The sequence below is a fragment of the Acomys minous genome (assembly GCF_964271855.1).
Source record: "Acomys minous genome assembly, chromosome: 19".
Classification (NCBI taxonomy): domain Eukaryota; kingdom Metazoa; phylum Chordata; class Mammalia; order Rodentia; family Muridae; genus Acomys; species Acomys minous.
The window spans coordinates 52,426,808-52,444,608 of NC_140499.1; the positions used below are offsets into that span (position 1 = coordinate 52,426,808).

A 17,801-nucleotide genomic window follows, 5' to 3' on the forward strand; every position below is an offset into this window, starting at 1 on the left:
TTAGAATTGAAACATGTCTACAATTAATTACTAACAAAACAGTTTAGTGGGGTAATTAAGAAACCAGCTTTGAAGGCAGTCTGGCCAATGAGGAGAGCTGGTTTGATTTGATGCTGAACAAAGAAGCAGTCTTTATGTGCCTCCCTTTATGCATCTTAAACTGGAGTGGGGGTCAGAGTGTTCTCCAGTTGTTGGTTGAATTAACATGTCAAAGGCTTATAGTTCCTTACTAGGAACAGTAAGAAGGGCCAATATTTCCACTGGTTCCACAATTGAAATAAAGACATTTTAGAAAACAATGTGAAGAGCTGGGTGTGGTGGTGCACACCTTTAATCCCAGCACTCAGGAGGCAGAGGTAGGCAGATCTCTGTGAGTTCAAGGCCAGCTTGGTCTGCAAAGTTAGTCCAAGACAGCCAGGGCTACACAGAGAAACCCTGTCTCAAAACACTGAAAAAAAAAAAAGTGAATGGGTTCAATCCCCAGTACCTTGTAAACTGGGCTGAGATACCTGAGATCATCACACACACACACACACACACACACACACACACACACACACACACAAAGAGAGAGAGAGACACACACACACATGATGGGGGTTGGGGAGAAAGAAAGGAGCGAGAAGAATATAGAAAGGCTTTAAACATGCTTTTCTTTCTGTCTCTTTAAGGCCCAGACTACATAAAAGATCACTTGCCTAAAGTTCACCAGCATACCGCCTACATAGGAGAAAAGCGGCCAGCATTAGAGAAAACTGGAGATCTCAGATATTTGTGCAGGTCTGCCTCAAGCCGAAGCCTGCCAGCAAAATATAAACATGAGTACACTGGTGGAATTGGTTGGGGGATACCAGAGTACAATTTCATCAACAGATCCAGAATGGAGAGCGGCTTTCAAATCAAGGTACTGTTCTTAGTCTTAGGCTTCTTGTGCTCTGACTTAGTGTTCACTGTGAGTCTGCATCACAGACTGTGACAGCCCCTTAGACACACTGAGAAGTCATGACATTTAAGTTTGGCAGGAAGGTAAGTATTGGGCATAAACGTACTTACTAGCAACACACCCTTTTAGCCCCTTTAACAGACGAGAGGTACAAAGTGCAACCAACAGTGTGAAGCTCTGTGCTGGGTTAGGGAACATATACCCAGAGCCGCATGAACGCGGGGGCATTTGCACACGTCCTCCGTGCTAGCACTGCTCTCTGAGTGGGCTGCTGGGATGAAGATGGTACTGAATTTCATTATTCTGCAAAGCAAAAAGTACCGAGCGTCAGATCCTGAATGTTGACTGTGTTGAACATGCAGTGTCGGTGAGCAGGGTTGTATAGTCTAGAACTCCTGCCTGGTTTCTTTTGGAGAGTGTGGAACCAAGGCAGGTGCCCACACAGTCATCACAGGGAAAAAAGCGAAAGTGATTTTTAGAAGCAGTGTCTGAGGATTTGAGTGTATTTACAGACAGGCGTTAGCACCTCCTCCTATACACTCATGATATATTACACAATGGCGGAATTTCCAAATATCCTCAAATTGTTGTTTGAAATTTGTGTGTGTGTGTGTGTGTGTGTGTGTGTGTGTGTGTGTGTATGTGGTGTATACTGTATAGTGTGTGTATGTGTGTGTGCGTGTGTGTTGTGTTGTATATATAGTGTGCATGTGTGTATGTGTTATGTGCATATGTGTGTTTCTGTGTATGTATGTGGTGTGTGTAGTAGGGGTACGGGTGGTATGTGAGTGTTTTGTGTGTGTGTATGTATGTTATGTGTATGTTGTGTGTACGTGTTTGTTGTGTGTGTGTGTGTGTGTGTGTGTGCGCGCTGCAGAGAGACTGGTCTTCCTCAGCAGAGGCTTTAAGCTATGGTGCTTTCTGTGTACTTTCTTTGTCCTGCCATCTTAACAGTAATTTCTTTCACATATCTACCTATCTCTCAAAACAATTTTAGATCCCTTTTTTTTCCTTTTCATGTTTTGTCTTAAAAAAAAAAGGCAGCCAGGCGTGGTGGCACAGGCCTTTAATCCCAACACCTGAGGAGGCAGAGACAGGTGGATCTGTATGAGTTTGAGGCCAGCCAGGTCTACAAAGTGAGTCCACGATAGAGAAACCCTGTCTCTAAAAACAAAACAAAACTGCCAGGAAACCACTAGTTAGCATAATTCCCAAGCAAGTGAAATGAGAGGCAAGGTATCAACAACCCAGCAGTGCATGGGAGATAAGGAAAAACAGACCACGCCCCTCACTGCTGTGCTCATAAACAGTCTCAATGCTGAGGTCCATTTTCTTTCTTGCCTTTTCTCTTCTTACTCTGTGCTCCGCAGTACAATGATAACTCTTAAGTGAAAAAGTTCAAGACCTAACTTTATATAGGAAATGGATAACAATTATAAAAATAAACATTGAGTAGCAAGATTTTCCCCACAGATTCTCTAGAACTGCTAACTAGAAAACAATAATAATTTTAAAGTGACTTATTTTTACATGGTTTCTGTCAATTTTTTCTTTTCTTTTAATTACGATAGGGTTAGATCAGGTTCCTCGCTTCCTTTCCTTTCCTCCAACTCCTCCCATGTGCCCTCACCTCGCTCTCAATTCCTGGCCTCTTTCCTTTAACCTTAGACACTTGCTTAAGGGAATCACTGGACTTGGAGCTTTATAGTAAAAGATTCTGGGACTGGTAGCATATGGGAGCTGAAAAAGATTGCACATATAAGCAAAAAACCACCTGCAACTCTCCTACACATTAAGACCTGTGTGTTACCAGGGCTCCTAACCATCCCCTCCAAATCCCAGGCCTGGTTTCCTGTGCACGAAAGGTAACAATTATAAGTCGAGACTCAGATTTCAATTTCTTGTTAACCCATTTACTTTCACCCACCCAGATCTAGCTTATGAATTTTCATTTGGAGATATACACGCCAGTTCCTCTTATACTAACCTATACACGAAGTATAAGGAATCAGATCTAATGTTGCAGGCCCTATAATCTCATTGTTTGGGAGGCTGGGGCAGGGGGCTCACAAGTTCAAGGTCAACCTGGGCCAGATAGAGAGGAAATTGAGAGAGGGAGAGGCAGAAAGGGGGGGGGGGAGAGAAGGGGAGAAGATGAGAGAAAGGCAGGATAAACAGATGAGAGAGGAGAGAAAGGAGAAAGAGAGACAGGATAGAGGGGTGGGGCAGAGAGATTGGAGGGACAGGAAATGATGAGAGAGGAGAGTGGTGATGTCAGCTAAGGTGACCTTATAGAGAACAGAAGGTGTCACTTAGGCCATGTGCCCATCTGCTGTTATTTTTCCAATGCCTTGTTTCTCTGCGACTTCTTCCACATCTGTAGCCCTTCCGTTCCCATCCTATTGCGCATCAAAATGGCTACTTTTCATTTCTGACTGCAGACGTTCCTCAGCGCATTGGATGCAATAGCTCCGAACTGCAGTTTTAACACAGACCCTTGCTGGAGGTTTACAGCTCCCGCAGCTGTGCCTCCTCATTTAAGCTCCTGGTCTGTCTGAAACCTGGAGCCAGAATGCTCAGGCACCTCCAAGGGTCTCTGCAAACAGTGCCTGGGGCAGCTGCCTCCTACCCGCACCTGGAACCAGGGCTCTTATTGGGACAAAAGGAGGGCTCCATGGATCATGTGATAAATAATCTGGCTTGAGCAGATAATAACTTCCATGGGAGTGACACCTGAATACCCTCCACACTGCAGAGGACACTGAAAACCATGAGACACACACACTCCCACACACACTCTCTCTCTCTCCCTCTCTCCCTCTCCCTCTCCTTCTCTCTCTCTCTCTCTCTCTCTCTCTCTCTCTCTGTCTCTCTCTCTCTGTCTCTCTCTCTCTCTCTCTCTCTCTCTCTCTCTCTCTCTCGTGTGTGTGTGTGTGTGTGTGTGTGTGTGTGTGTGTGTGTTACCTTGCCTAATGTGTGTTACAGTATCATAATAATGCATACATACATATATCAACCAGGAAAGGCCATCACTTTTTGCTATTATCTCGGGTTTAAGAACAATGCATTCATCTTGTTTAAGTGGATTTGGTCTCTGCCAAACTATATATTTCATTTCTACAAGAATATAAGGAGCCAGTTGAAACAATGCCTGTGGCATTCTAACTGTCTCTCTGGTGGTCTGCCTCCTCACCCCTGGCCTTGCTTTAACCCAAACCTCAGTAAGGTCAGCTGGCTTCCTGATGCCCGTTTTCTGCTCCTGCCCTCTGACCTCATGACAAACTGATTTAAGTCAGTTGCTTTCACCACAGAAATGATGTCATATTGGACTTGGTCAGCCATTCCTCATGGGTATGATCCCCAAGCCAACAGTAAATCAAGTCATTGCAATGTGTATTACAACCACTGTGTTTTACAACATAGAAATCTACCTGTATACTCACATGTGATGTGGTTAATACAATTTTTCTAGGTTTTGATAGTTCTGCCACAGTGTTAACTGCCATAATTCTATCAGCGTGCTTTAGATGACATTTGAACAGATTTCTGATAAGATCCTGAAGTCCTTCATGGCTGATGGATTCAGTTTACCCTAAACTGGTTGGCTTGTTGGACATTTTCATTACTAGTGAATACTTTAGGGAAGATAAATAAGAGAATTTGTACAATGGATGTTTAATGAGAACACGCTGTGATCCTCTCCATTAAAATTTAGCCACAGCTCAGACTGCGGTATGGACAGGTGAGCGCTTTGCCTAAGGCCACAGCTAGTAACTGATAGAGCCAGGATTTCAGCCCAGGCATGGCAAGCATATAGTGAGCGAATATGATGCAGGAAATGGAAGGCTGGGCTTCAGCTGCCTTGTCACATGCACATCCCTGTGGCCAGCGTCCTGATGGGTCCGTTCTAGTTGCCTCCTTGACTAAAGCATATAGCCTTTTCTTCATAATTCTCTCAGTGTTGCCCCAGCTCTGCACTCAGCAGCATTGACACACAATGCACCTCACCTGTAATATAAAGTTGTCCATAGGTACCAGCCACATAGCGGATGGAAGAGGAATCCGGTCATGCTTTTGAAATTTTAATCTAAGAAGCATTTTAACGCCCTTCAAAACAAATCAAATATCAGAAGTATTATGGCAGCTAGAAGTATTATGGCACTCTCAGCAGATGACACGGTCTTTCATTGTCCCTCTGCAGTAAAATAGCATTCTCCCCTTTCTCAACTGTAACTACAAAAAAAGAAGAAAAAAGCCAAAGTCGGTGCGGAGCTGCTAAATATATATATATTTCAGAACTAGTGGGCATTTTCTTCCTCACTCCAAAATTTCTAATATTTCTTTGGGTTTATTTAGAGTAATCAGAAAAGCAGCCACCAGTCTTAAGTCCCATTTGGTGGGACTGGAAATTGAAACTAGGGCTTCATGAGTTCTATGCAAGTGCACAACCACAGGCAGAGATATTTTAAAAGCATAATTAGGCTTCCCCCTTCAGCCCAGTTATAAAAGAAAAATTAAAAAATGGTTCTTCTAAAACAGCTATGCATGGGCTGAAGAGGTGGCTCAGCAGTTAAGACAGCTATTGCAGATCCCAACACCCACACAAGACAGCTGACAACTGTCTGTACCCCAGCTCCGGGCATCTGACCCTCCAGTCTCCATGGCCACATGCACTCTCTCACACACACAGTTATAAGCAATAAAAAAATAAATCGTAGAACAGCTACGTTTTTGGAGTACTTTGTTCTGAGACAGATATGTTAGTGCTTAGTTCTCAACTTTACTTCGAACATTTATTTGCACCTAATAGTTTGTGGTTTACTATAAAAACGACCTTTCACCCCTGTGTGCTGGAAACAGCAACACACTTTCGAGGTATCGTGGGATGCTCTCAGTGTGCATGTCACATGCTGACAGCCAGTGAGGGCGAAGAAACTCTCTGTTTTCCTTGAAAATAATATAGTAACACCACTTAACTCCTTAAACCTTGATTTTTTTGTTTGTTTGTTTGTTTTTGTTTTGTTTTCTTTTCTGCTATTTTACAAAGTTTGCACTTACAGGATTCCTGAAACAAATTGAAGAAAGTAATTTTCTTATAAAGTCTTACTTGGATATGAACCTCCAGAAAAAGAATTGTGTGTTTGATCCTGTGTGTGTTGGAGGATGGTCTGATGTATTTTGATGCTAATTACTGCTTGCTGTCTCTGTGACCCACCTTTTGACCAATGAAAGGCCACACGCCTGGGCAGGGCAAAGGAGTTAAGGTTCCCCGGGCTTAGAGAGACAGAGAGGATCCAGAGAAGAAGAAAGACCCGAGGAGAAAAAGAAAAAAGAGAGGAAGGCCACCATGGGTTAGGTGGAAGAAAAGCACATGGCCGGCATGGATGGAAGATTTGGCCCAGATGAAGAATATTAGCAAGTATTTGGGATTATGGATGGGAGGTAGCTTGATAGAAGTTACTAGAAGCAGATGGCATGGGATTGGGGCAGGGTGTGGAATATATGCCCCACTTCGGGAAGTAGTTTACAGGATTAATATCTGCCCTACCCCAGGTTAACTAAGACTATTTTAAAATATAACAAGTGTCTGTGTCTTGATTGATTGCTAGCAGGTTGTACTGAAATAATAATAATTATAGGCTTGATAATAAACATTATTAGACCATACAAATACATTAATAACAACATGTGTGGCTGGTGTTCAAGGCAGGTTTGTGAAGAAAAGCATGTCGGTGTCAACCTGGCATAGAAAGAAACAGATCTCGCTCACATTCAGAATCCCCCAAGTGTTTCTGAGCAGCTGGGTGTGGTAGCCTTTAATCCCAGCACTCAGAGAGACAGAGGCAGGAGGATAGCTGTGAGTTCGAGTCCAGCCTGGTAGAAAAAAAAATGACAGGACATCCAAGGTTACATAGAGAAACCCTGTCTCAAAAAACCAAAAAAGGGAGGGGAGGTAAGAAGAAGAGAAGAGAAGAAGGAGAGAGAGAGAGAGAGAGAGAGAGAGAGAGAGAGAGAGAGAGAGAGGAGAGGAAAGAGAGGTTTGAAGAGCTAGGATGGTTCAAACTAACTTAATTCTTCTATGTAATATATACATGCACATTTTAAAATATAAGTTAAAACAAACATTTTAAATGTAGTACATTTGGAAACAAGTGTGTCATAGTAGCCAGTGACCTGCCTCTCAGATAAACTTGCACCTTTCCTCACTTACTGAATTGACTTGGCAGGCGGTCATTGGTGACTTGGAAAATAAATACATTCTTGCTCTCTATAATTTTTTTATTATGATGTAGAACTATGAGAAGAAAAAAGGAAAGGAAAAGAGCGCTATGTCCTATGAACCTGGAAAGGGAATTTTATCCCTTAGTTGTAAGGGCAGCTTAAAGTACTATGCAGGGCTTGACATAACATCTTGGGTATATTTCTAATGTAAGCATCGGCTCTTCCACCAATCAATAAAATTAAGCTTCTTAAAGACAGAAATTAAGCACATTCTACAAACTTTCAGCAAATATTACTGGTAATGACAACAGCACAGGAAGCTAAGAAAAGATGGACGAACTTAGAATATACTCCAGTGAAACTGGTCTGATTACACAGATAAGCTTTCAAAGTTATTGTTGAAGAATTCCACCATTTGTACATGATCTAATATCACAAGCACAGACAGACAAAATACCAGGACATCTGTTTTCTAAATCTGGCCTTGATCCTCCCTTCTTAAGGTCACTGGAGGGAAATCCTTAAAGCATGATAACGTTGCAATGATCGTTTCCTCTATTATTCATATATAACACTTGCACAGTACCTCAGCTATGCTGACAAAAATGCATAGAATGTGGAGCAAATGAGACCAGACATGTGGCATTCTCTATGCTGTCCAGTTGAATCTTGCAAGCCAAGGACCCTCAGCCAAGCAGGCTAGAAAGAATTCTTCTTGAAGTGTAGAGGGCCTTATGCATGTGATCCCAGCTCTGTGTTTGGGTGTGTACACACACACACACACACACACACACACACACACACACACACACACTGCAAATGATTGCTTCAGGACCTCTCTCAAGTGGGGAAGAATTCATCAGGCTGGGGAGGTGGGGGGCGGAGGGAAGGTGGCTTTGCTTTGTGGTATTTGGGAGAGCAAAAGTTATGTTTTAAGTTTTAGTTACCGTGCCTAGGAGATCCATGAAACAAAAATGCCTCTAGCCTGAAGCCCCTTCCCCAAGGACAGATACTTCCTGAACTGCTGGAGGCTGTTGATGTCTTCACTCCCTAAACAAGTTTATTTGACCCAATTGCACCTGGTATGCGTGACCACACAGCAGCTCCCAGGCCGGAAGTCCACCAGGATATATTCTTGTTGCTGATTGGACCGATGGGAAATGTGGAGGCCTTATGGGTGTGCCTTTACAAGTCTCTGCAAAATGTGTCCCATCACCATTTCCTGGGAGCCCTGGCATGGTCCTGGCCGGAGGCCAGCATCTTGGCCAGTATTTAATTAAAGCTTGCTTCAAATTTGGCTCAAAAATTGTGGAACTGGTCTTATGCTTGTGAATCTGAGGCTTAAATGTTGTTTTGTTTTTCTTCTTGTTGTTGTTGTTGTTTATAAAGTGGTCATCGACAATACTGTGGTTCCCAGCCACACTCCACGGGGCCTTCAGTAGCTTATGTGGATTTGACAGTCGAGTGACAATACCGGTACCACTCACTTCTCCATCCTTAGCTTAGCACGGGGTCGATACTGACCCAGAAGTGATGAGATGTGAACACTGAGGTTGCTTTTGTCTCAGGCAGAGTCTCTGTTAATCGTGCACAGAAAAAAAAAATGTACATGTGCATTAGATTGTAATCATTCCACTCCCAGTGAGTTCAATACAACTGCTTGAAAACAACTTACCCTTTCCCCCTCACCTTAACTTGAAAACTACTTTTCTCAATGAGGGACCATCCACCGCTAGTGGTAGCACTAACTGGACAATTAAATGGGAGGAACTCGCTTTCTAACTTCATCATCAACAGCAGTACCAAACACCACGAGCAAATGAGGCACTGGCTATATTTCAGGGACTACAGTGATGGGCCATGGAGATTCGGGAAGCTCCCAGCAGCTCCAAGAGCAGAGTTTCCTTGGGTTCAGGCCCCGATGGGAATCACCAGAGGGCTAGGCTACAGGAAGGCCACTCGTCCACTGTAACGCAGAACCACTCCGGCAAAGACGGGTCTGGTCTTTCTCTAAACAAAAGTCCTAGTGAGTTTTGGGGGACAGAATGGATGAGGAAGTCATTTATTTCCCTGGAAGAGCACAAGGAGGAGATAACACAATTCTGCCTTCTACCTGAGAATTTGCTTTGCCTACTTTTGCTTTGTTGTTGTTGTTGTTGTTGTTGTTGTTGTGTGTGTGTGTGTGTGTGTGTGTGTGTGTGTTTTGAGACAGGCTCTGGCTATGTGATGCACGTTGATCTCTAACTTTCCATATAACTATGGCTTGACTTAAACTTGGGCTATAACTGCCTCAGTTTCCTGAGTGCTGGGCTTAAAGGTATGTACCACTATGTATGGCTTCCCTCTGATAATTAATGAGACAATTCTTTTTTTTTTTTTTTCCAAGACAGGGTTTCTGTGTGTCACCTTGGCTGTTCTGGACTCACTTTGAGGACCAGGATGGTCTCAAAGTCACAGAGATTCGACTGCCTCTGCCTCCCAGAATGCTGGGACTACACCGTGCACCGCCGCGCCTGGCAATGAGGCCAGGCCAGTCTTATACATACGCTTTTGAGTCATATTTGTTTGTGGCAGAGGCAGTGTATGCTGCTGGAAGAGAAAAGTAATCACCAGTCTTACCCAATTGTAAACCCTGCAAGCCATAGTAACAACTATGGCTTACAGCTAGAAGATCCGCTGCTAGTGCAACAGTGGCACCATGTTATAAGAGTACCCAACCACTGTTTTTTTTTTAAATTAGACTTAAGGTCTGCTACACAAGAGGAACTAATGTGTGGCCTTGTTGTTGAGACCAGACATGTCTGGACATGTCGTGGGCCCTAGGGGAGAACCTACTACTATTGTTCTGTTAAATGGACGCAATTGAGGGAGTTTTATCTTCTCCCTTTTCGGTCATGTGTGTTGACTAGTATTTTAATAACACTTTGGTTTTATTATATTGGTTTCTATATTTATTCTATATTATTTTATATTCTATATTTATTATATTGGTCTCTATATTATATTATAGAGATTATATTGGTTTTCTATTGCTACATAGCAAATGTTCACAAATCCAGAAATTTGATGTATCTGCTTATAGATCTATAGGTCTGAAGTCTGAGGCTGGCATGGCTGTCTGGCTGCTCATGTCTCTCAACGCTGACAGAGGATCAGTACCATCTCTTTCAAGTTCATGTGGTTGTGGCAGCCTCTACTTCCTTGTGGTTACAGGGATGAGTGTTAGCCAGAAGCCATCTTCAGCAGGACAAGGCCCAAACGCCTATCCATAGCCACATTCAAAGCAACCAGGGAAATCTCCTCAGGTCTCACACCTCTCAGCGTTATAGCCCTTTGTCAAGAAGTTTAGGGTCTTCTAAGATATCAGTTGATTAGGTTAGGCTCATTGAGGCCAATTCGCTCCCTCCCTCCCCACCCCCTCTCTCTCTAAGTATGATACCAGTCAAGTGCTCCTTAACACAGCTACATTCCAGTCTGTTTTCAACTTTTCGTTTGGGGACAGGGTCTCAACAAGTTGTTCAGGCTGGCCTTGAACTCACTCTGTAGCCTAGACAGAAGTAGAAATTATGATTCTCCTGCCTCAGCTTCCCAAATAACTGGAATTACAAGCTCATGCCACCCCACTGCAGGTCTTTTTTTTTTTTTTTTTTTTTTTTTTTTTTTAATTTCAAAGGATTTACAGTCTTGATTATACTTAAAAATCCCTCACCCTGGTATTGGATTGGATATCTGGAAAAAAGTATGTTTATCACTAAATGAGAATTCTGGGTACTATTGGAACTCTGCCTACCACAGGGTTAATAGCACCCCCTTGGAGCACTGTTCTCTGGATTGAGTGAGGTAGTGTGAGCACCGTGCTGGCATAGTGTTTCATGCAGCTGGGCTTAACAAATGGCACCTAGGGGCAGTCACGTTTCTATCTGCCTACATTTTAAAACTATAGTGTTATAAGCACTGTAGAACCATGATAGAATTTGCACACTACCTGAATACACAAAAAGTAGTGATTCTGCCTCTATAGTTAACAAACTCAGAAAACTCAGTGGTAACTGCTTGCTCAAAGTTGACTAATTAGTTCAAATTATTTAAAACAACAAAGTATTGTCAAACAACAATGACAAAAAACGTTCACATCAGACTTCAAACTTATCTGTAACAGGACGTAAAATGAAGTGTGGGTCTCTCTCTCTCTCTCTCTCTCTCTCTCTCTCTCTCTCTCTCTCTCTCCAAGAAAATGCACAGCAGGATTCAAGCCTTAAACACTGACATTTTTCAGAAAGAATTGTTATGTTTCAACCCTAGCTCTGAATATAAAATGAATACTTCAGATGCCCCATTCTTGCAAAGACCTTTATGCCTTTCTTGATTCAGTAATTCCAGTCTAAAAGAGGCAACATTATGCACTTTAGTGGCCAAGTCACAACAATGAGGGTGCTCATCATGGCTGTGGGAAGACAGACACCTAAGGGGTTAACAGTAATATTTTGCAAATTGAGGCAAGTGGAGAACAAACCCATTAGCATAACAAAAGGTAGCTGGAGGGGATTTTTTTTCCACTCCACTGTTTGGTACTGAGAGCCTAGTGTCACCAAGGGAGGAGGCTAGAGGAGAAAACCTCAGTGTGTACACATTCTCGAAATACATCGCATTGTGTCTGTTCTGCTGATGAAAAAGCCCATAGTTGCAGAAAGGATAATGTGGTCCTTTCCAGGGAGGAAAGCTAAATCAGACACCCTCTCAAAAGCAAGGGTGCCCCTAAAAACAATCCCAAGATCTTCCGAGCATGGCAGGGCTATTCTAGAGGTGACTTGAGAAAAAAGAGAACGTCCTAAGCAACGGCTGACCAACAGAACTAGCTGCAGATGTATACATTTCATTTCAATCAAATTTAGCAGATTTTGCTCTTTTAGAAAACGTGTCTGGCTCCCAGTTGCTAGATGTAATTAGGAGGCATTGTACTAATACCTAGACTTATTTAAGCACGGCTTCGTAGTAAAGGTCTAATTTGGACCTATAATTATACTTGGTAATTGAAAATGTTCAGAGAATACATAAAAGTTCCTTTCACTCATTTCTTAAAAATATTTATTGGTGGATCATATAAAAACTTTTAGATACTTGTTTATTTATTTGTAGTTCTGGGATGAAATGCAGGAGCTTGTGCTCTACCCCTGAGTTACATCCCCAGCTGAATTAATCTATAGATCAATATTTTCCTTATTATGGATAATGGACAACATAAGTGTTGTACATGATTCTGAGTTCATTATGTTTAACACCTACCTCAGTGAGCTTGGCCACTCAAATAAATCATGGTGTATAATAAATTAAAATACAAAAGGGTAAGCTTAGTAAGATAAACATATAGTCTCAGTATTTCCTAAGCAGATGTCATATTTTTCTTACTAAAAATCAGTAGTAAAAGATCCAAGATCAGCCGTTCGTGGTGGCGCACGCCTTTAATCTCAGCACTCGGGAGGCAGAGGTAGGCGGATCGCTGTGAGTTTGAGGCCAGCCTGGTCTACAAAGTGAGTCCAGGACGGCCAAGGCTACACAGAGAGACCTTGTCTCAAAAAACCAAAAAAAAAAAGAAAAAAAAAATCCAAGATCACCCAAGACCCAGTATATTTGTCCAAAGAAGATGATAAAATTATTTATGAATTGAGGTTTCATAGAATTAATTTCTTGCTAGGAATCAACTGATACCATGACCTTCCCATTGTTTGCAGATTACTACTTAACACATTTTCTGTTGACTAATGGGCAACTCTGCATTCAACTCTTTCTGGCCCCTTCCTTTGTACATTTGCTTTCTGGTGGATGGGAAGGGGAGGCTGTCATTTTGGGTCACCTGAGAGAGCAGGTAGCATAAGGAATAGAGCACAAACAACAACTAGGCAGGCAGGCTGCAAAGCCGTTTGAAGCCAAAGCTTGGGCAAGAGGAGGGCAGAAGGAGAACATCCGGGGTACCAGCCGCTGCTGAGGTTTCACGGTTATCGTTCCTTTTTGAGTTGTTATGAATCTGCCATCTCCTATCAATATAAGATTTAAAAGTGTATTCCAGAGCAGAAGTGAAATCCTTTTTGATATTTCAGGCTGTTGTTTTTTCAATCATCGTATGGAAAACTGAGAAGTGGCTGTAAACCCAAACCCTTTCGAATATAGCCATGACACTCTTGTTTCCTGGCTCACTTGTAAGATGGGGAAAGATGCCGGCACTTAGAGATCATTCGTTAGGAATCACACATCATTCAAGTGTACACAGGATGGTGTTGGATTTCATGCCTTTTTTAAAAAATGTAAAACTGATATTTAGCTGCCAAATAGTTTCACAACTGTCTGAGAGTTTTCAGATCTGCTACAGGAGTCTAACCCCGTGCTTCCCTACTCAGCTGCCATGTTTGCTAACTCTCAAGAGCTCTTGGCTGCTCACCTAAGTGATGGCTGATAGTCCACAGTGCTGCTTCCTTACAGAGTCAGAAGACATGGGGACACTCCAGGGACTCTGGGCTAGACCACCTGGTCCCCCAGCTCTCTCTCTCTTCGCACCGAGGGAGTGGAGCTCACAGTCAGAGCGTCTTTTCTGTTCAGGAAGCAACCATCTCCTCTGATTTTCTTTTAGCTGATTTTAGCATTCCTACTCCATTTTCCAACCTGACTCCCTTTCTGAGGGGATGTAGATGCTTAGACTTTAGACATGTGGGTCCCTGTTTACCAAGGAATGACAGTTACTTTTTCTCTTTTTACAGTATGGCGAAATAAGTCATTGTGCAATTGATAAACTAACCCACCGTTACCAAAACCCTTGGTAAGTACGTGTAAACACATTTTAAAATAGCTAATGGGTTCCCTTCCCAAGTTAGGGACAGCTTATTTTCTAGATTTGAAAAGCACACTATCATTTTGTTTTTATTGTCTCATAGAGATTTGTGTGGGAGGTAAAATCACACATTTTTCTTTTTAACAAACAGAATAAATTTCATCTTCTGTTAGTCTAACTGGAGAAAGGGACAGAACAAAGTAGCATAGAAAAGAAAGTGCTAGGCTACAGTGAGGGAAAGAGACATGCCAGCCTGTAGCTGTAAAGGACGGACACTGAAGAGCAGATAAGTTTGAACCTTGTAAGTATCATTTATTTTTTTAGTTAAAAAGACCTCATTTCATGCTGTTGGCCTAGAAACAGCAATCACAGGTAGGCTGGATTAATAAACATAATCTTACTGAAGTCACATAATGGCTTGAATTCATGTTGTCTTAAGGTAGCCGCTAACAAAAATTAAACATGTGTAGCTCCAAGTGTGTTAAATTACTGGGGAAGAACAAATACTGAGCTCCTGTCTAAATGGAACACAATCCAGATGTCTGAAGAAGAAGGTCAGCCAAGTCTAGAGACATAATAGTGTCGTCTGTATAGATTTGCGGAGGTGGGGGTGGGGGTGGGGGAGGGGCACTGCTTGTCTCCAGTTTTCATTCTTGAAGGATATTGATGTTGGCGTGCACAAAATTACTCCATTTTATCTCTTCTGCTAACATAAAGTAGACCACATAGAAAGAGACATCAAGTCCCTTGGGAGGTGAAAAGATGGCTCAGGAGTTAGGAGTACTTCCTGCTCTTGTCGAGAACCTGGGTTCGGTTCCCCCACACCTGCACTGTGGCTCACAACCATCTACTCCAGTTCCAGAAGATCTGTTGACTTCTTTTGATCTTTGTGGGCAACAATCACACATGTGGTACCCATACATACATGCAGGCAAAACACTCACATACATAAAATAGAATCAAATAAATATTTAAAAAGCCTATCAGGTACTGTCCAGTGATAGCCACTGTTCTTATGGAAAGCCACGTAGAGTTACACCGCGTTACTAAAAAGTATGTATTCGATGTGAAAAACACCACCCCCTTTGTTTAAATAGCATTGCTTACATCTATTGTAAATGCTTTATCAACTATTTCTCAGCAAAGAAACTACCAGAGAGAGGCTATTGGAAATTAAGGACACCTTTAACAACTGCTGGTGACAAAGTGTGAATGTGCTACACTCTTTAAAATACCTTCTTGGAAAGTAGCTGAGAAACACTGAAGCTGTGAACATTTTTCCTAGAGAGAAAACGTTACCTTTATTTCCAGGGACTATTCTATGGATTGTACCAAGTCATAAAAATGCAAAAGGTTTATAAAAAATCCTCATATTTAGAGGATTGCAAATTAAGTTTGGAAATTGAGCATTAATTTAGTAAGGAAAACACCAAAATCAGTTTGTCTGTGTGAATACTGAATTAGCCAGTGTTCGGTTATGACAAATACCCAAGAGGTAATCAACATACTGAGATAAAAGACTTGCTCTGGCTCACAGTTTTAAAGGTTCTTGACATGATCAGTTAGACTCACTGTCTCTAACAAAACTGTATATCATGGTGAAAATCTCATGGTAGAGCAAAGTCGTTTGCCCCACAAAAGACAGAAGAAAGAACTAGGGTCCCAAGATCCAGCTTAGGGCATACCTCCATGATCACAAGACCAATCACGGGGTTCTAGGTACTATTATTTCTTCTTTTCTCATCCTCCTTCTCCCTGCCTCTTCTCTTTTTTCCTCCTTTTTCCTCTCTTCTCTCTCTTCCTCTCCCTATGGACCAAGTCCAGGGGCTTAACCATGACCACACTTTATACCACTGAGCTATATATACTCCCAGCCTTTTTGCCCAGCCAAGCCACACACTGGGGACCAAACCTTTAACATACGGGCCTTCGGGGAACACTTAAACCATAGCAAGGGCAGATTAATAAATAGGATCATAGCCAGAAAAATTATAGTTAGAGAAGTTGAAACGTCTTTAAATGTTGGTAGTTTCTAGATTCTTCTATGGCCTCTGGGATGGAGGTCCAAATTCTAACAGGGCAGACACGAGCGCCTTGGAAGATGCTTATGTCTATGACTAAACACTTGTGCTGCTTAGAAACCTTTCTGTTGGGGTACTAAACCACAATGGGTGTGGAGGTGTCCAACCCCCATGGTATTTTTGGGGTGTTTTGGGGGAGGGCACTAGATTGAGGACCCCTCTTTTCTGGGTAAGGTAGTATTCGGCCTCCCAGGCAGCTCCTATGTTCTTCTTCTCTCAAGTAGCAGCAGTAGGACTCACATTTAGCACTTCTGCAGCTGAAAATCCAGCTAGTTCACAACAGCAAACAAGCCAGGCTCCGTGCACACTTTCCCTGTAACTTGTATTCTAGAGAATGAAAACAACTATTTGTTTGGTTTTTTAATGCAACACTCATGCCTTTTGGGGTATATGTGTGTATGTGTGGCACTGGGGAACAAACATATGTCTTAGTTTTCTTAAAACACTTTTTAACCTTAATCTTTATTTTATGTATATGGGTGCTCTACCCGCATGTGTCTGCGCACCATGTGCATGCCTGGTACCTAACGAGGCCAGAACAGGGCCCCTGGTACAGAACTGGAGTTACTGAGCTATCTGGGTGCTGAGAATTGAATCTGGGTCCCTCTGTAGGAGCAGCCAGTGCTCTTAACCACTGATCCATCACCCCAGTCCCAGACCATTGTAAGTGAAAGGTCAGCTTGAGCTAGCTATTGAGTACCAAGACAACCAAGGCTGTTTTTTTTTTTAAAGCCATGTGCTTTTGGGGGAGGGGCAGAAAAGTTACCATCCTGGGTCAGACGCATCAGTGCATGTCTGTGATATAGCACCTTGCTACAGTTTGTCTCCTCTCTTTCATAAGTTTACGTACAAATATGAATTTAGTCTGTTATCAAAGTGATACTGAAAAGGTGAGTATGAGTTCATCCTGGCACCAGGAGCTTCTTGAGCCAGGCAGAATCAGCAGCAGACTAGGATCCACGCCTGGACTACAGCAAATCCTAGGATAGTGGGAAGGCAGGAGCTAGACATGATGGCAAGTGGTGGACCTGTCTGGAGAATTTTGAGAACAAAGAGAGCTCACTGGAAGGCTTTGAGTCAGAAGGAACATGCTCCATGTCCTTTTGCTGAGGTCCCTCTTAGAAAGTTGGAATGCTGAGTGGAGAATGGGTGGGAGGTGACGAGGACAGTTATGACAAGATCAGCTAGGAGGCGTTTCATCTGTACTGACAAGCCAAAAGAAAGTGAGATCACAGAAGGCTCGGGCTCAATTGAGCTTTTAGAGAAAGTAGATTGTAGATAAACAAGAGAGGAGACAGTGCCTGACCAAAAAATGGCTAAGCACATGCATGTCATAATTTTATAAAGCATAGTTAATGTTACCAGAAAGTTGCTGGTGAAGACATTGAATCATCAAGCTAATATTTCAGCCTAAATTGAGTGACTCCCTTGATCTAGGCTGGGACCTGGGCTTGGGTGTTTTAAATAGATCTCCCTTCCTGCCTAGCCAGCACTAAGAACCACAAGATTCAATGGGGGCAGAGAAGGGGCGGTGCCTTGTGAGCAGGGTTTCTCACTCAAGGGCTGGATACACCAAGGACGTGAAGCAGGCAAGGGAGCCTTACATCAGGTCCCTTGAGATGACAGAGGATGAGAGCAGTGAGTGAAAAATCTCAGAGGAACATTCAACACGAGTGAACAGAGAATGCAAGGCAAACAATAGCAAACAAACATTTGGAGTTATCAGTGGCCTCAG

General features: G+C 42.6%; 1 protein-coding gene across 4 annotated transcripts in view; it reads left to right on the top strand.

Moving 5' to 3' along the window:
- The window catches only part of SPMIP2 (sperm microtubule inner protein 2), a 109,727-nt gene that overhangs the window by 51,699 nt on the left and 40,227 nt on the right, over nucleotides 1–17,801 (top strand). For all 4 annotated transcript variants that reach the window (XM_084769700.1, XM_084769699.1, XM_084769698.1 and 1 more), the window contains exons 2-3: nucleotides 672–904; nucleotides 13,915–13,973. In XM_084769700.1, coding sequence (XP_084625826.1) covers nucleotides 672–904; nucleotides 13,915–13,973 — 292 coding nt within the window. The remainder of the gene's footprint in view (nucleotides 1–671; nucleotides 905–13,914; nucleotides 13,974–17,801) is intronic.